The sequence below is a fragment of the Cygnus atratus genome, chromosome 6, assembly GCF_013377495.2.
Source record: "Cygnus atratus isolate AKBS03 ecotype Queensland, Australia chromosome 6, CAtr_DNAZoo_HiC_assembly, whole genome shotgun sequence".
Classification (NCBI taxonomy): domain Eukaryota; kingdom Metazoa; phylum Chordata; class Aves; order Anseriformes; family Anatidae; genus Cygnus; species Cygnus atratus.
In genome coordinates this window covers 14,723,697-14,743,848 of record NC_066367.1, presented here as the reverse complement: position 1 = coordinate 14,743,848, position 20,152 = coordinate 14,723,697, and the positions used below count along the sequence as shown (strand labels likewise).

General features: G+C 40.7%; 1 protein-coding gene across 1 annotated transcript in view; it reads right to left on the bottom strand.

The window, feature by feature from the left end:
• Positions 1–20,152, bottom strand: part of PIKFYVE (phosphoinositide kinase, FYVE-type zinc finger containing) — a 62,497-nt gene that overhangs the window by 30,004 nt on the left and 12,341 nt on the right. Inside the window, 9 exon segments of the mRNA XM_035536742.2 lie at positions 1,801–1,863; positions 7,157–7,324; positions 7,813–7,960; positions 9,709–9,820; positions 10,870–11,027; positions 13,735–13,873; positions 15,822–15,911; positions 18,386–18,593; positions 19,247–19,418. Of these exon segments, the coding sequence (XP_035392635.1) occupies positions 1,801–1,863; positions 7,157–7,324; positions 7,813–7,960; positions 9,709–9,820; positions 10,870–11,027; positions 13,735–13,873; positions 15,822–15,911; positions 18,386–18,593; positions 19,247–19,418 (1,258 nt within the window).

Sequence of the window (20,152 nt, the reverse complement as noted above, 5' to 3'; positions counted from 1 at the left end):
AGAGAATTAGTGAAATTCTCGTACTGGTAGTATACAGCACATAATTTTAATTCCAGAAGAACAAATTAAGACATGAGAAAACAGAAGTTATATCCCAGTTTTACCTATAAATAAGCAGCAAATTCAAAATACATTACATATTCATAATACATAATCATAATGCCTTTTAGATTTAGAATATTAGTCAAAGGCACTAATTTGATCCACAGAAAACTGTTGCTTTAAAGACCTATACATGTAAGTGGCAGTAGAAAGATCAAGTTATTCCATTCAAGCTGCAGCACAAGTAGCCAAAATATCTTGGTAAAGGTCTTGTTTAACATGTCTCCCAAACATATTTTAAAAAAAATGCTATGCTACTGATGAACCTTTACATGACTTGTAGCCCTGAACCCAACCACCACCCCCCTTGCTAGTCAGGTGCAGAGTGAGCTGCAAGCAGGCTGGCTCAACTAGCCTAAGTCACAGTATTTAATACAACAAAATTCTCTTTTCTCTCTGAAGTTTAAGAATTTTCTATAAAGAAAGTAGCAGAAGTTTTCCAAAAAAATCTCAGCACATCTTCTCATACCATTTCACCTATCATATACTCTTCAGCATGTTAAACAGGATGCCAACAAAGGCTGTATCTACTGGAATCATTTTTTTTTTTAATTCTAAATGTCAACATAAACTGTAGTTATTTCTGGTTTTCTCTTTCCAAAAGATGTTTCAACAGTGCAGAAGAGTCCCCAGTTAGAGGGCGTAACTGCCACTTTCAATCACTGTTTAATATGCCTTTAAAACATTCTCTGTGTTTTGCATTACCAAGATTATAGGTTATTTCGTTACACAGTAACTCTTTCAAATTGCAGAAAACTAAGTTATTTCCCACACAGGTATTACGATATTCCAAATCAGAACTTCCCCATTCACATAATGGCTGACTATATTATAAATCTTTTATGCAAGCGGTGTGTAACTTCTCATCAGCAAGTATATAAGTCTTCAGAATTCAAGCTTAAAACATCTGAATGCAAAATCCTTATATAATAACCTGAGCAGGAATACTGAAAAAAAGAAATTTACTTCTTCCAAGCACTCCATACTCAAAATTGTCTGTATAGAAGATAAGCAGAATTTAAGCTGGGTTTCTCCCCTTACCCCCTCCTGCAAAAGTTCAGTTAAAAACTAGGCATTAGTTTAGCCAAAGACTTCATTTTTCTGGCTGCACAGACTTTGCGATTTCCCCATTTGTTTCCTCCTCTCCTTTGAGCTCACTAAAATCAAGAGCATCAAATGGAAACAAAAATCCCACAAGCGCACCAGACTACAGTATTGGAAGGCAGATGGTTTTAAAACTCACAGCTGTGTCTGATCACCTTTCATTTCAGAAGTAGTAGTGCTGGTGACCGGAAATCCAGAAAAAATTGAAACGAAGCTTTGAATTGCTTTGTAGAAGGAGTGCAATTAATCCTATCACATCTTTTTTTTTTTTGCACAGAAAGTCAGAATTGGTGTCTTATAAAAGTTTGTGGGTAGGGAAGTTACAAACAAAAGTGATAAACCCTGCTACTTATACTTTAATAAAATAAAAGGTTGAGTGTTTTTGAATGAAAAATTTGAGAAGTGAAAGAAATTTGAGCTTGTAAGCACATTAAAAAACAGAATATAGTCTATATACCAGTTTTGCCACAAGTAGCTTCAGTTTTACTATCAAGAAAATATTTCTAAAAGGTCAATAGCCTGTTAAAGGACTACTGAAGAACTTGCATGGTTATATTAAAGCACACAACAGCAACATTTGAAGTTTCCCCTTACCTTTAATAAAAGCATCACTTATAGAGAACATCTGCTGCCCTCCGTTGTCAGGATTCAAGTACTCTGAAAGAAGAGAGAAGAGGGAGATAGGCGGAGACAAAAATGACAGGTTATACTGGTATGCCCATATAATTATGATGTTCACGCCCACACCAGAAGAAGCAGCATTACTCATGTAAGTGTTTAGTCATCAAGCTGTTGCTAAATTAGTGAGTGATCAAGACAAGAATATCCTCTCAGTCTTGTTCTATCAAAAAGCTCTAGGAAGACAAGAAAACACTATTTATTACTGCAAAGAAAACAAGGAAGCAAAGTAGAGATGAGCACAGACTGAACTAGCCCTTAAAGAGTCTGCTCCTTCAATTGGCACGCACTTCTTAAAGATCTGAATATAGTTGTGTCAGGCTGTGAGCAGACACCATGGAAGTGTCCAGACAGGAAATGGCCTCCTCATTCTGATCTCAAAATGCAGCTTCAGAAGCCATTCTGATCTCACACTCCAATAAAATATTTTGGTGTTATCTCAGACTCAGTGAGAGACCAGCCTTAAGATTTATCTTGCACAGTGAAGGAAACACATGCAGCAGTTTACATTTGGGAAATAGGACGAAGCTCTATCTACTACACTTCTTTAGCTTGCTAGATCACCACAACTAAAATAGCACAGTGATCTTTCAAGCAGACTGTCTGGCTACACAAATCTTGTTTCCTCTAGAGACCATTAACCTGTTGTGCATTTAGTTAGTTTACTAGCTTCTACAAGAACGGATTTTAGTGGGAAAACAAGCAGTAGCTCAACTTTTTATGCAGTGCGACCATTCGTTATCACCTTTCCTGAGGACGGTCTGGACTTACTGCCACAAACAATGCAAAGCCAGGCTTCAGACACCAACAGAAAGCAACATAAAGTTGACAAGACACAAGCAATCACAAGTCTCTGAACAGCAGCATTCAAGAGACCCTTTACATACCACTATTTTAAAGATCTGAACTTGTCTGCAGTTACCCAGTTTGAAATCACACACTCAACAGATGATCAGTGCACCAGACTTACGGAGCAGAACAAGGAGGTGCAAGTATCTGTTGCAGCTCAATGGTTATTTGCAGACTCCTTTCACCTCTTGCTTAGATTAAGCATTTAGTGTTACAAGCAAACTACCGTATTACATAAATTGTATCACCTTCAGCATTCACCCACAGCTCCACAGATTAGCTAGAGAAAGTCGTGGCAGACTGTCCCTACGCACAAAGATGTATACCAACACCTCGAACCCTCTCTACCTTGCAACAGCCTCAGGGCAGAAGCTCTTACTTTGAAGATACTGAAATTAGATCTGACATATAACCCTGCCTAGCATGGCCAAAGCAGGAATAATCCCCAGCTGAAACCTAACCTCAGTTTTTCTCTGGCCAAAGAAGCAGGTGACACCTTCAAACCAAGAAAACTTCTCAAAAACAGCGCTTCACCTCCTGTAACTTTGCTTCCTTCCACTTGTGTCCCAAGGGAAGTTCCTGACAAGGTAAGAAATCCACACCTCTTACTAGACCAGAAAGATAATACACCGATAGGTGCGAGTTGGGACGGTAAGAGTGGCTAATACACACAATTCTCACCTCACATCATCCCTACATTTATCACGCTCCATGAAGGGGAAGAACAGGACACAAGAACAACCAGAGGTTCCCATGGCATATTTTCCGCCCTGTTTACAAACAGTTAGCTGTTAATAAATTATCATATATACTGCCCTGATCAACTTCCCCTCCCCCCAAAAATACACAAATTCCTAAGTTTGATATTCAAGGGAAGCCAATACCACAATGCACACAAATTCACAGGTCTACAGTGTAAACCAGCAAGTACCTTCTTAATAGAAGGTGCACCAGAAGAGCTCCTGACAACTGGACTCTAAGCCCTGTCAAGCAACAGTGGTAAGGAACTGTGTCATTATTACTCAGAATCTTCTCTGTCCCTCTCCGAGGTAGATACTGCCATCAAAAACTCCCAAAATACCTACCCTACCAGGATCACAGATACTTGGCTGCAAGGACATTTTGAAAATAGTCTCCCATACTGATGACTGTATCTCTTTGAAAACAGCAATTAAAAGTAACACTCAGAATAAATTGATCCCATCACTTAATCTCCTCTCCCAATTTAAATACAGAAAGCAGTATGGCTTGGTTTCCAATTTTGATACATCCCAGAAAGTACCATTATCTTTGGGCAGATGATACTATAAATGAGTCACTATATTCGTTTGTAAGATACTACATGCCAGCTAACTTAGAGTCACTAGAATTTCACAGGAACATGCTGGACATTAGTCAGCCTTTAACATCACAAGAAGTCCTGCCACTAGGCCCAGACGATACACAAATCACTGTTATACACCACAGCTAGTATATCACAGACTATTGCTTCAAAGCAGCTGACCTCTGTGACCAGTGTAAATTGCTGCATATCCCTTAGTCAGCTGAAGAAACCCACTAAGATCAAAGTTGACCCACACTTCCAGCACTGATGTTTTGCCCCCTCAGTAGTCCCTTAATGACTGTAATTTACACAGCTGTGAGGAAACTGCGTTACTAGACTCAAAATGTGGGCATCATCTTCAGTTTTGCTTCATTTTTCCAGTGAAAATTAAATCACTGTCACCTAGCCTAAAGACAAGACAATTAGGATGAAATCTAGCTCTTTACTCTTGACACAATGGGCACAGGGAAGCTACCGATTCCCGACAGCTACAAACACGTAGTGCCACTGAATAACTATAAGTGCTCTGTCATTAAAATAAACACGTCCCATTTTACATAGAAGTTTAACTATCTAGTCTTGACTGTCTGGTAAGCATCACTGAGATAACCAGTAATACCTCGAAACACACCTTTTGCGGAAAATGGCCAGGATAAGTTGAAAATGCAGACTGAAAGTCTTTGCTTGCACTCAGACTTTAATACATTCCAGAACAAAGTTTTAAAAGCCAGCCATTTCACTACCTTGGGCAACACATGGTTTTGTCCCATCTAATTTTTGGAGGCCTTCTACAAGTAACATCTAAGTACCTAAGAAATTTCAGTTTCCCTGTTGCCAGGAAATGTTTCCTGCTATTTTAAATGCTGGCAGTCATTTTAAGTTGTTTCTTTCTGGTTAGTTCTTCCCTCTAAAGACTCTCAGGGTAGGAAGACAAAACAAGACCTGCAATAAGTCCTCTGCATCTGCAAAGGGTACAGATTTTTCTAAAAACTGCAGAATAATATTTACCTCTCCACAACGTGTTTTAACAACTGACACCTCCACCTTATCTCAGTTCTAGGTGTATTACTGATATTTTTCTCCTCAAGAGAAATCCATTCTCTTAAATAGAATTGTTTCCAGTATTCTACTATAAACTGCACTCTTACAGAATAACCTGATTAAGAAACCACACATTTCAGGACCAACATAAACACCAGTTAGCAGAGATCCAAAGACAGCACAGTGCTGTCAGTACATACAACTCAAAAAGCAGAAGTGTCTCTACTTTCAGTTCCCTCACTACTTGCCTTCTCTGATAATCTTCTTTGAGCTCTCCGTCATTAAAATCTTTTTCACAAGAGCTTCAGTTCTGGCTATGAAAAGCATTGACCTGGTTAACAGCTTCCGAGAGAGGTAGGCTCTCTTACGTTTCCCCTTCATCACGTAAAGCTTTTTGCACAGAAAGACCAAGATGCATCTGAAACCAGGATTACTGCTCTACAAGTCTTTTAACACTGGCCACAGCCAGTTTTAAAGTACCTGACTACAGCCTGTTTTCATGCCAACACATGCTGATAAAGATAAACCTACTACAGCTGTAAATTCATAGGATACTGAAACACACCTGGGCCTTGTTCAAGCTCTGTTAATCCAACATCTCTCCTTCCTAATAGGAATTCCTTGATACATTTTCCCTCTCCACATTTTTGCTTCCCTTGCAGATGTACTAGTTTTTCATTTGTTTAGGGCATGAGCTGGAAACAAGACAAAAGGTATCATTAACAAACTGGTGTCAGTACTGCTGACAACCCTCCCTGTTTTAAGTCATTGTCACCAACTCACCAACTCAAATTTCAAACTTCCTATGCTCCTCTTTAAGGAGCAGGGAAAAAAAAAAAAGCAGTTAGATTTCAGTTCGTCTACACACATTTAGAAAAATAACAAAAGGGTGACTTTAAAAAGTACTGATAAATGCTCCCTCTAATTTTCCTCACTGTCCTTCCCTAAACATCTAACATACTTAGCAAGTCAGCTGTGAGTAGTTCTCCTCCCTCCTTCTCTTCAGAGAGAATTTCACAGTTTCAGAGTATGCAATCCATACATAAGCATAAAGCTAAATCTTGTAAACTGATCCAAGCCAACAGAAGAGACCTGCTAGACTTCATGGAAGGATGAATTCATTAGAAGGAGTCCCGGTTATTTAACTCTGGATCATCTTTTAAAGTTAGAAATTCTGTAGGGGGGGGTGTTATGGGGGTGGAGACATAATTAAGAATAAGAAACTCCTCAGAAGCACTAAAGGACAAAACTTTACAAAGTTGTTGTAACTTGTAAAGAAACAATGCAAAGACATCAATTGCTACCCAGCATGTAAAACAACTAGGATATACTAGGCCCATGACACTGGCAAGCTCTAGACTCATTAAGCTCTTTTGCAATTTATGTAATGCAACTATCAACAGGTAGGCACTATTTTTTTTGCTCATATTTAGTCTTTTGCTCATATTTGGAGTCTTTCAATTCAGCATTTAGGAGAACAAAAATCTAAAGAGGTTTTCAACACTATTTGATTTCTTCCTACTTCAGAGGAGGTTCTCTTGAAAAGAAATATAATGTATATGGATTAATGTATATTAGGCCATACTGCTTATTAATAATAATATTCTTCTGTCAAATGTAAGTAGGTAGGATTAGAAGCCAGCAGAGTTCATCAGTTTATTGTTGTTCATTTGGTGTTTTTTTTCTGCTTGCTTTTCTAGTTTCATCTCGAACTGGAGAGATGGGTATCAAACTGGTTTATGCATGGACTATTTTTCCACCCCAGTTAGCCAGAAACTTTATGCACGGATATGCCCTACTATGTGTGGACAGCCGGACACCTTGTTTCAACTGCAAAGAGAAAGTCACAGGGGAAGTTACACACACTGCAGAGAAGGCGGTTCAACATGTCTCCTGAGCCTCCTCAGAGGTAAGCGTATCAAAACTGCAAGCAAGTGCCAGCTAGACATCACACTTCCCCCTCTGTAAGACAGCTACTAAAGTAGTGTCCAAATAGATCAGTGTTATTAGGGCCCAGCTCTCCATCATGTGCAACTCCAGCTGGTGACTACCTCATACCTTTTTGGTCGGCAGGGTGAGGGGGCACATGTGGGTACTTGGAGTGCTTCTTGATATGGAAGTTCACGTTGTCCAGCTCCACGTTCAGGCTGATGGAGGCGGCTGAATCACTGTCCATTGTGGACTGGAAGCTGCTGACTGAAGTACGCTTGCTAGGGCTGGCGGAGTCTTTTAGTGTTGGGTAAGGGGGAAGATACATGGAGGAGACGGGTTCAAACGGGTATCATGAGGGTACCAGAGAGGAGAAAAATTGTCTTTAATACATAAAGACCAGTGTGAAATACTACAGGAATACAGTATTTTCATAGTTCTTACTTTATCTTGATCTGTGTATGCTGACATATTGGGTCAGCACTCTTCAGTGCATTACTATAGAGCCACAAATCAAGCAGAAGTCTGCTTGAGAAACAGAAGGCAGTTTACATGCTTCTCCTCCACTAGAAGTATGAAGCTTTTTCAGTTCCACTAAATACAAAAACACTGCATCCATCAGAAGAAACAGGAAGACTAGCTAGGTTATAGTTTGCTTAGATCCTTACAGCCCCATGCACACATACACACAAGTAAAGCAAGACATGGTTAAACTACTATGTCCTGAAGGACTGTGGATAACAGGGAAGAAGGCAGAACGAGAACGAGACTCAGCTGAAACTCACTGGCCAAGTTATCTTCTCCTTCATCAGCAATCTGCTCTGTGTCACTGTCATCAAACTTGATGTCTTTGAACCAGGATGGCTCAGAGTGCCCCTCTACAGAGTTCACGGAGTCACTGTCTGGAGAGGGGGTTTCCGAGAACTCTGTGCTCTAAGTAGGCAAGGAAGAAAAAAGGTGTTATAGTGCAGCTCTGCTGATTTCAGCATATTTATTAAGCAGCCTTAGAAAGCAGCCTGTTACAAATGCAGATCAGACATTTTTAAAATTAGAGGATACTCTTAAAATTAGAGGACTGAGACAGGTTAGTCATAAAATGATCCTTCAGCACAAAACGGGAACAGTTTTGAATGGGAAACAAGCAATTCCTTACACTTCCCACAGTGTTTAGTCTCTGCTTCCTTCCCACTTCCAGAGAAGTTGTGACTAAGTGGCACTAAAGGACAAGTTAATTCTACTACACATTTTCTGTCACCACACCCACCTAAGCAGTTCTGAATGTTTGGTATCCCCAACAGAAGTGGGTGATGATCATATCCTTTACCCAGAATCCAGCAGACTAAGCCTAAACCACTGGAGCGATTCTGTGACTGACCAGTCAGAGCAGCTCTAAGTTTCACTCACAAGTCAGGCTCTGTCTGGGGCTCCTGTGTCAGAACAACTGGCTATAGCACCAGATAACCCAGAGACTACCTAAGTAATTACCATCAGCCAGTCTGACGCCCCCAGTCACCTCAAGGTGAAATTCTTACTAACACTCCTTTGGCTACAGCAAGTGCAGCAAGCAACTGAGTCACCAACAGTTTCTCCTGACTCTTGTCTAAACCAGGAGAAATGGGATCACATAGCACCTTCAACCAATGAGAACAGGAATTGGCTTTAAAACTTGAGTAATATAATCCCCTTATAAATAGTTACAAACATATCCACAAGAATTTGCTGATCAAGGGCAAGGTTTTACTAGCAAACTGAGATAGTATGGTTAACCAGCTGAGATTCCAGATGAAGCTCAGAGGAATCTCAACAGAAGACCATGTGATTATGGCCAAAAGCTGAAACACGCAATGAAAACAGGATGCTAATTGCTGCAAGCTTTCTGACTGCGGCTCACGGGGCAGCTGAACTATTCTTCGTTGTCAGAAGCTGCAGAACATGCAAGACTTATACCTAAATGCTTACAGGTAACAGAGGCTAGAGATATCCTGTTCAAGTAAAAAACAAAATAAAACAAGAAAACACTGCAATCCACTCAGGCCAGTGACTGCTTTTACCCCTCATCAAGTTTGACTGCAATGAAATATGGCAGCATAGCGTCTCTGATCACTGCTTCCCTGCTTTCCTCTCAGCTAGCCAGTCCTATTTGGTAGGCATGACAGAGACCTCCTCCCAGTCCTTCATTACGTGGCTAAGGTACTGAATTCCTTATTGCTGCCGTCACTGGAGATTGGAAGAAGGTTACCTTATGTCCAACACTGTATATCTAAAATATCCATTCTTTGAAAAGTTTTAAAGAAGCTCAGTACCAGTAATCGCACAGCAGATTGCAGACTACGCACATTACAGACAGCTGCCCTCTGCCATTCCAAGGCCTCTGGAAGATGTCCACCATGAGAGGCACTGGCCAAGATTGGAGACCTTTTTCTCCCCTTCAGGCGCTAAGTATAGCAACTCATCCTCCACAAAGGAAAGCCGCAAAGCTTTCTGGGCAAATGCAGCTTCCTCAGGCTTTAAACCAATAAGGGAAAAGTCATGGACTCTAATTCTCTATACAGGAGAGCTTATTTAGAAAAAAACACAATGGCTGCTGAGAAAGGGATTGAAAAAGATTCTAGTCAGCAGCCAAACACAGCAAGGACCATAATATTCCTGCTCCCTCCCTCAAATCAGATTCACCCTTTTACCTGTAATGGTCGGTACAAGGCATACTCATCTCGGAAGAGCTGATCATGATGACTGACACAATCTAGCCAGCGTCCGTCAACCAATGCTTGTCCTATTGCAATGGCTTGGACTCTGGAGGTATAAGAACAGGGACAGTTTTTTAAGTCTGGTTTTAAACGCATATGGTATAAGCATGGTACAAGAGGAAAAAAAAAAATCATTTGCTACACTGACTCCTGTATTCCACTGCCATATTTAACCAGACACTATTTAAAATGTTGTGGAGAGGCAGCAGAGTGTACTGTTCAAGTATGGAGTTAAATTAAGAGGTTCTCAGTGCTCTAAACTCAACTGAGGTGTCCATCAGACAAGATATTGGAGGAGTATAAACAGTATAGCTTTAGCTTGAGTTATAGATATTGATCTGCTGAGTGAGGACCCTGGCTAGACAAATATGAAAACCATCTTAGTTTTATCTCTCTTGCATAGTTAAATATAACTGATTCTTTATACTCATTTACAATACTGAGAGCCCACCAAAAATTTAGCTATCAAACTCTACTAGTGATTTTTGATCCCGAGGTCAGACTGGCCCTTTGAAATATTGGTGAACTCCACAGTTTGCTTTCTTCTGTATTGCACTCCAGGGATGAACAGATTAAAGTGGATTTTTCCCCACTTAGCAACAAGGAAATGCTTTGCATGGCCAAAAACCCTTTTGTGGAGCTGGGAGAACACACTTTCATTTTGACCTGTATGTTATGAAGTAGAGGCTTTTGTTAACAGGTATCCAAAATGTCCATTGCTTTGTGACTCTGCAATTGCTTTCCATTTACCAAAGGATAGCGGAGGTCTGGATTTTTTTATTTATCTATTTTTAAAGAGAGTTTTTATAATGTATTCATGGTTCTCTGCCCATTGAGTGATATTTAACCCATAAATCTGCCTCTCACATCAGCTTCTGAACCAGCCAGCACCCTGTTCCTTGTTTTATTTGGGCAACAGTGAATCAGAACCATACCTGCTTTGGTAGGCAGCAAAAAGGTAGGTCTGAATTTTGTTTCTTTCTCATTTTCCTGCAAAGGGATCTATCTCTGGAGTCTGAAGTACCTAACATTAACTGAAACTCACATCCTCCCGCCGCAGAGTCAGAAGACGCCTTTCTAACGCAGCAGGGTTACCTTGTGGTTATGTGCCCATTTCTGATGAGCCAGTTGACCAGGTCTTTTCCCACGATGCAGTTGGGATGTGTCCGCAGCCAGTAGCGATGGTCTTGGAACTCCATCCCACTGTTGTGATGGCAGATCTTCTTCCACAGATCTTTCAACTGGACTGAGTCCTGGATAGGGAAATGTACAAGTCACTTACAAGTCTGACCTCAGCACTGGTTTCAAGAGCATCAGCCTTGGTCCTCAGATAAGCTTCTAGATCAAGAACCCTCTAGAAACAGGCATAAAATCTAAGCCATTCTGCTCAACCTATGCAAAGTTGTAAAACAGAAATGGCAGACAAACACGAGATCAGCTCCTTGCATCCTTTACACAAAAAAGAGAATAAGCAAGAAACAAGGTGGTTACACCCAAGAATTAAGGGGGCTTGGTGTTTTAACACAGCAAGCTTTTCTACTACCTACAACATACGTATGCCCTCGCTGCTGCCTTCTTGCACCCTAGTCTTAAACTCAGGTGGTGTGTGCAAGGCCAAGAAAAACTCATCCTTTGGAAGAGGGTTTTTCTATACTTTCCGTGCTCATCCTAGGCTTTGTGAAGCACCCTAGTTCATTATCCAGCCTAGATAAAGCAAGTACTTGACATTGCAATGCACTCTGCCACGTTCACGTTCTGACATACCATTTGAGTACCCCCTTTTGTAGCATCCAATATGAAGTCTTTTTTAGCCACCACTAATTTTGGCCACTAAAGAGAAAAAAAAAAAAAGCTGTGTATCCTGCTCAACTTAACTAACCCCTTTTGAAGTTACAGATCTCTTCTCACCAACTGGAACACTTTAACCTGTGCCCTGACCTTATTTTCAGGCCTGTTAAGCATGTGTGCTAACTCTTGTTTAGGCTATGCTCCATCCAAACTGAACTGTCAGCTTTGCACCCAGACCCTTTTGCTTTCGCAAATGCACCCAGGTTTGGCACAGAACAACTGTTGCTGCTGAGTGGTAGCAACCTGGGATATAACCTGGGATTGTTTTGAGAGCAACAAAGCACTCCAAGGGATGGAGAAGTGCCACTGCAGCTCACTTTCTCAAATGCCTCACTCATTCTATTTTTGTGCAACAATAAAAAAGCTTTAATTAAATTTTAACTAATTCCAGCTTTCCAGTTAACTGCCAGACCCGTATCATTCTACCTTCCCAATGGTGCCATGAGATCTAAGAGTTTTGCTCCACTTTTGTTACCAGCTGCCTTTCTGCTTTTATTTCCAGCACTGGCTGTCCTGGGCTTCATCTTAGAGCCAATGTCAGCAGCTCCACTGCCACACCAGGTTCTGTACCTCACCTATTTGATGCTATACATATCACAGGACCATGAGATTTGATGCACGTGGCAATTCCACAGTTAGCTGCCTTGAATTTTACCCTTAACTCACAAAGGGAATTCAGAAAACTGGACAAACTGGCAGAACACAACAAATCCTTTCACCTCAAGGATTTTGACCTCTGTTTCATAGACATATGTGCTTACTCCATGTACGTACATCTTCCCCCTACCCGCTGTTTCATAAGCAGATTTCATTAGTTTTCTGAGTGCAGTGTGCTAACCTTTCAATTACCTCCTGATACAAATCAGCCCCACATGCTAAAAGCATTACACAAATAGTGGGAATTCACAGCAAATCCTACATTAACTAACACTACATCTTCTGTACGTACTTGAACAGAAGTGATACTACCAAGCCACTCCTCCCCCAGCTAAGAAAACACACAACAAAATTAAACAATGTGAAGCTGAAGTGCACTGGAACTTGATCATCTTGCTCCAACTTGCATTCATAGCATTTTAGATTTTGCTTTTTCTGCATTAACATGCATGTGGGACAGAGGGGTTGTAAAGACATGCCTTAAAAATGCTTCTGTCTCACATGGTTGTCCCTTTACAGAGCTGTGCAACCCAGGAGTAAAAAGTGTTTCAACTTACTCACATGCATTCTGCTGACATCAGACAAATGCCTGTGGCAGGGGGGTTGGAACTAGATGATCTTTAAGGTCCCTTCTGACCCAAGCCATTTAATGATTCATTCTGTGAAATACCTAACAAGTTTACTTCCCATTGTCGTTTAAAATTAGGAAGGTTATCTTGAATTTTTGAGTGTGAAAAAGCACTCCCCTCCCTTTTTCTCCGTCTTGTTTTGCCCCATTTGTTGGAAACTTTTTTCTTCCCCACCAAAGGGAAACACCATTTTCTACTTAACATTGTAAAATAACTGCCACCTACAACACTCCCATCAAAAGGGAGGAGATCATAGAATTACTTAGAACACTTTGTTACACATTGATTTTTCTTTGAACAAGTATGTTACAACAACCTTCTAAAAAACATTTACATTCATTCTGCAAACAAGGGGAGGGGCCAAGTTTTGTTTTGGTCCAATAAGCTTCAACAGCTTTAAATCATTCATCAGGGTGTAACATTCTGAAACAACCATTTAAAATTCCCCTTTATGCAGGCTACGAAGGGGAAAATCTGAACATGGAGATATACAGAATCAGATCACTTGGTTTCAACAGCAATTGTGGCAAGCTGAATCCACACAGAGCTATGGTATACCGACTCCACACACTAACACACTTCCCAAGACTAAAACCCTACACATCTTTATGCAAACACCACATAAAACTAAGATTTGCTTCAGAAAGACAGAAAAGCCCAAAGCAGTATCAATATTCTCCATCCCTGCACCACCTGGAGGAGAGGTCCAGGTAACAATACTCAGAAAAGGCTCTTTAAAGGCAGCAAGATTCTCCCACTGCATGATACAAGGAAGCCAAATGTTATTTCCTTCACAGAGCAAGACAAACAGAAGCATGAAAAGTACCAGAAGGATTTTGCGCTCATCCTCGCTGGTCTCTGCCTTCATATGCGTGCGACTGGCTTGGGGGCTGACGGATGTCTCGTAGGTAGGCACCATCGGTGAACCCGACCGATCCAGCGACAAGTTAGTGATGCTGGCTGACCTGGAGTACGAGAGAGAAGGATTGAAGTGTGAGTGTTCATTGTGAGTTGCTTCATGGGAGCAGGCAGTGACCTTACAGCGTGCTCAGAAGGAGCTTAACTCCTTGACACTGTTCTCCCTCCTCAGTACGGACATCGCTTAAAGCTCCCCTTTTTCCCTCCCAGTCAAAGGAGAAGAACAGATCCCTAGGAAGCAAGTGTATATTGCTCTGGAACATCCAAGTTAAATAAAAACTCTTGTAAAGCACTTCGCAGAAAACAGATAAAGCTAAGTTTAGGCACAGCAATTCATACATGCCTGCATTTGAATAGAGTGGGAAAGGAATGGGGTGCTGGATAATCAGAAGGTCCAGCTGTTTGGAGGCAAGGCAGATGCCAGTTAGGGCAGCCAACACCAGGATCCCTGTCACAGGGCACAGAGATTCTCCCTACCCTTGAACCATTCAAAATTCCTTCTCTTCACATCTCTGAAATACATGACTGACAGTTTGCAGTGGTCAGAAGTTTGTTAGACTGTCTGCTGGACCTGGAGCCCTGTCCAGCTGGCAGTTTTCCTTGTACTGTGATACAGAGCATTCACCTGATCTCAAGCCCAACTGTTAGAAAGTTTGGGCTATGCACTCCAATGCAAACATACCATTTTGCAATAATCACTGCAAAGCTACAAACGCATATACAAACTCCAAATAACCTCTGCTCCAATATCCCATGGCTAGATTAAGCCTCTGAATAACAAGAGTGCAAGTTCTTATCATACAGCAGCTGCAAACATGCAGCATAAGCTAGTAATGCTAACAGTGCTATAAGGAGTGCACATGGAGAACATTTCTGCATACAGCAACAGGGAAGATCAAAATTTCAATGCTGAACTGACCCAAGAGGCTTGCAGCAGTCTCAGTGGTGAGAACTGTTGCCAGCCCATAGTCTTTGGAATGAAACTCAGCCAATTAGCAAGCTCTGCTTAACAGATACTCTGACTGTTTCCAAGAATTCTCAATGGATAATATGGCCAAGCCCAAGCATGAAATACAAAAGCTGAATTAGGGTGGCATTGCTACGGCAAGGTAGTATGCAATCAAAGTACAATAGTCTCAAAACGGCTACTTTTTCCTCATCTTTTTTTTTTTTTGAGCAGGAATACTAGGCTGATAAAGAGTTTTACTTGGTTCCTTTTTAGTCATGTATGCAGAATCAAAAGGAAACTACGTTGGCATTACACATCCTTATACACTTAGGGGTAATAAGCAAAATTTTTCTGTCCTAGGCATTCAAGTCAGGCTAAAACTCTGCCTGTCTTCTACCATTCAGATGTTCTGAAGTTGAACAGAATTAGAACTGATAAATCAGTCTGGCAGAGTAATGCAGCTGAACAGAAAGTCTTCTTATGTGGAACATGAGAATGACATTAAAGCCCCTCATTAAGTATTCCTCCCACTTATTTCACAAGAGCTACTTTAACTGTGTCACCTATCTGTAAGCAGCAGGGATTTTTAATTTACATAAAAGGGTATTAAGCAAAGGCTAGAACAGTCACACTTCATTTCATATCTGTGTGCTTATCAACACCAATTATATCCAGGACTCAAATGTATTTAGTGGATATTATATACTACAGTGAGATCATGAATAGGCACAGAGTTAAATGTTAATTTGAACAAGTAGTCTGGGCCTGCCAGGGCCAGCTTAGAATCATCCTATTACTGTAGCATGTAGGAACAAACATGCTTTTAAACTAGACAATGTTAATTCACACAAGAAGCAGAAGAGCACCCTCAAGGTCTCGTGTACATAAGTGGTCTCTCCTTACCATTACATACGAATTCAGGGAGTCCCTTTTTAGATACAAAACAGCATGCTCAGTAAAAACAAGACCCAAAATACAGGCTTTATAGTGAAGAGTGTGCTAGGAGTGCATCCAGAACAGGAAATGCACAGATATGATTAGTATACCTATTTCTAGCTGGAGACTTCCCTGCATCCTCCTGAACAGACCCAAGGCGTGCAGACAACGTGGTAGTTGAAGAGTCTGGGTGAATCAAACTGTAAGGGAAAAAAAAAAAAAAAAAAAAAGAGTATGTTACAGAAGTTTGAAAGACTTGTCACATGCAGCAGTATCAGAACAGCTGGAATTAAAATACAGTTCCTTATAATGCTACCTCATATTCACACCCATTATAGCTAAATCAACGAGATAAGAAGGAAATCTTTCCCTGTATGTTGGCCAATGAAATCAGGGGGACAGCATTTAAGTCTCCTTTCTGACTCAAGTCCTGAACTCTTCAACCCTCTTATACTAACCTGCTTTTCTGCACTCTTCCCTTATATCCATTTCTTACAGATTCACCCTTTTATTACATGCTACTGTTCTGTGCTTTGGAGGTAGAGGCATTGCCTCCATCTCTAACACCTCATCTTTGCAATACAAGCAATGCTATCTGTAGCTATTGCTAAACAGCTTTTATTAAGATACAGAAAAGCTTCTGTAATTAACCTTATCCTTATCACCTTTGCCCTCTTCCTTCCACGCCAGGAAGGAGGAGATCAGCTGTACAGAAACCTACAACATAAATTCCAACTGGTAAAACTAGGAGATACAAGTCACTACACTCCCGCTGATAACAGCTGTGCTGGCTGTGCTCTGTGTCGCAGACATGTTACCAGCATAATAAGTGGTATTCATCAGAAAATGTAAACAATACGACTTTGCCTGAGTAGCTTAGCTGTACTTGCCCACTTACTCTACTCCTTGGCTGTTACAGGACACGGCCCTTCAAGTTAGTTAAAGCAGGCAGCTGTGCCGCTATGCTACAACAGTCCAAAGATTAGAGCAGCATCAGACAAGTAAACGCAGCAGCACTCTCCTAAATGCCTTTCTCGCTGCTTTGTATCACAGAATGGGAGTAGAGGCAAAAGCCTCATCTTATATACGTTTTGGGAAGAGACTTAACCTCCAAGTTTTCTTTTGAAGCAAACTACTTCACATAAAGAAACCACATATAGAAAGGTTTGCTTTCATAGAGTATCAAGTTCCCACTTTCTACTGCGCTGCAGTTTAAGTTTGATGTCCTGAATTTAAACCTCTGAAGATCAATTAGGAATTTACCAAATGCAGTATTAAAAAAGCACAGCAGCCCATTGTGAAGTTTTTCATTTTAACAGCAACAAGCACTGAAGAAACGTTGAATCCCCTTAAGCAATAATAAACTACCTAATTTTAGTCTTTGTCCCTCTCACAGACAAAAACAGCTCATGTTTAGTCAGGGTCTCCCAGCAAGACTAAGCATTCTAAAAGAGCAACAGTTATCGGCCTTCCAAGAACAGGCACTATTTCCCTCCAGTGCTATAAACTGCCCATAATAAAGACAAATACTTTCTGTACATGCCCATGACTAGCATCTGTTGTATTGACATGACACAGATACTACTAAACAGATCAGAAGACGGAAGTTATGATACCTCCTATTACTCTGTATCTGAAAGAGCATTCTGAACACACACAATATTCCCCAATTCAAAATGTGGTAGTATTTATGCCAAGCACTTCAATATACTGTTTTGGATGACTATGACATTAAACTAAAGGTACTTTCCTTTATTTAGGCCTTATGCTGATTATTTCATTGCTTCCATATAGGAGCACCATACTCCGAAGAGCAATATGCAAAGCAGGAGTCAGCACATTTTCTGAAGATGGTTCCTGCTGAGATTTTTCCTTTCATACTATCAGAACCACTAGAAGAGCTCTCCTGAAAGAGGCACATATCACTAATATTGCCCCCCAGTCCAGAGCCCTCAGAAAGGCTCTGATTCAAAGCTTCTTCAGTAGTTTCACACTTGACTGTTCTTCTGTTTTTAGGGAAATGAGCACAAACACCATATTTGATTATTTCTTCCTCCTCCACATATTAAAAGAACATTGTACTTCTACTCGAGCAGTATGCAAGTTAGTTCCTGAGGACCTTGACTTTATTTACTTATCTTCCAAAAATAAAAACTCCCTAATTCAAGAGGGATAGAAAGAAACATATTTTGAAAGGAGATCAGAGAACCCTTATAGCTGTCCCTTCAGCTGACACAGATGGTGTCTGCCACCATTTCTCTTATTTACACAGGGAGCATCTCTTACATTCTCTTGCCCAATCACAAACCTGACAAGTAACTTATCAGTGTTACACTGACTTCTCTCAATACAGTGGTGGTTAGAAGCAATTAAAAAAAAAAAAACCACACCCATACACCAATACTGAAGCTAGAAGCCTCTGCTTTGTCACTGGTATAGAACCGATGCTTCAGTAAGTTAAATGAAAAACTGAAAATAATTTAAAACTCCGCTAGAAATGTTTCCACATTTCAACTTGATGAGAATATTAAAAGCAAGCACAAGACTAGAATCTTTTTACAAGACAAATGTTTCTAAGCTTACCAAATATAAACCACCAGCTTTTGTCTCAGCAGGTGACAGCCTGAAAATATAGTAAAGATTCTAGAGCTTAACACGAAGCCATTCACCTTACCTTTGCCAGGTTAGATCCTCCTCCAGAAAGATGTTGCGGCTAGCTTTACGGCTCCCAACCGGTGTACGAGGCTCACCAGGATCCAGCACTGACACAGAACACGCAGAATCTGACAGAGCATTTAAGTCTTCTCCAATGGAGTTGCTATCTGTGGAGTGTGCATAGCTTAAGGCTATTTTGCGGCAGTAAGTACAGGCTCGGAGATCCCCTATGAAAAGAGGAACCAGACAGTATAATTGAACAGGAACAAAGAGTGCTCTGTTCCTACAGGATCAGAGGTGTGCAGTGGTGGGGAAAAAAATGATTTCCTGCTTCAGAACCTCTTTGCATATTTAAGTCCAGTTCTCATATTCCCTTAAAGAGCAAAACCCGGATAACTATACACTACGGGATTTTCTCTGAGTCAAATGATGGATAACACATGATACAACAGCCAGTCAGATATAACATACCAGCCGGTGTTTGGAGGTAAAGACTTCCTTCAGGAGATGTCTCACATTTGGTCTTGGAAAGTTTCCCTCACCCTCAACTAGAGCACACGGCCCATTATGTTTTAAAATTACTATTATTAAGCATAGCCGTTACTTGGGCACACTTTTTGCAGCAAACATCCTTGTTACACAGTGGCCTTATTTGTTTTGTCATCATGAACAGTGTTGATACAAACAAACAGACATGGCAAAACCCACCAATGCACATGGACAAAACTGTAGAATTAGGCCCTGTCATTCCTTATGCTTATTTCTAAGACTGCTAGAGACCCGTACAGCATCTCTAGCAGATGTTAGAATCTAAAATGCAGTAGTCCAAACAGAGTTTAGCACATGGACAATGTTCTGCTTCTTAGAGAATAAACCCTACCTGTGTAGCCCATGAATTTTCCAGGGATTTCTTGATTGCAGCATCGACTACAGAAGATCTGTCCGCAAAGTCGACAGTGGTGCCTCCGCCGGAAGGTGGTGAATTTCTCACTGCAGTCATAGCATTCTTTGCACTGGCTGTCAGGCATCCAATACTGCTTCAAGTCACTGTCCTACAAGGGAAGGCAGAAGAGGAAATTCATTTGTGAATAAAAAAGCATGTTTAGGCTGATGATTGCTTTGTAGACTGTGCACATAAAATGACAGTATCACTTATTCACGTCCATTTGTGCATGCACACACTCTCGGTTATAAACACATACATGCACAGAAAGAATTCTTCATGGGGTTTTATAAGAAGCCAGAAAGCTACAGCAGTTCTTAGCTGTGAGACTAATACGTCTAATAAGCCTTTGCTTTCTTGATCCAGCATGAGAGGCAAATCAGGAGAGGAAAAGCGAAACAAACAAGCAAAAAAATATCAAGAACTGTAGATAAAGGTCAAGAAGCAGCAAACATATGAAGTATTAATTGTTCTTCTTTCACATTTGCCCCGGTACAACAGGCCCTCAACCAGAACATTTTAAAATCAGAAGTTCAGTTTTCCAGGGGTAAATTAAGCTATCAGCAATTTTCAATGCAAAGGTAATTCCAATAGCTAACACTAGGATGTACTTTGAAACAACTATGGACAAATGTAAAAAGTTTTATTACATGGTCAAACTCTTCAGAACAGTAAACAGTTGTAAAACCTTTGTCCCAGACTGATGTAGGTTCAAAGCTCCAGGTTAACTGCTACGTGAAGACACCTGTAGCATACACATTGAGCAGTTAACATCATATACTGGTTCTACAGCATTGCTGCAGCCACAGGAAGTTTTGTCTCATTTTTAAGGCTCGAAAACAA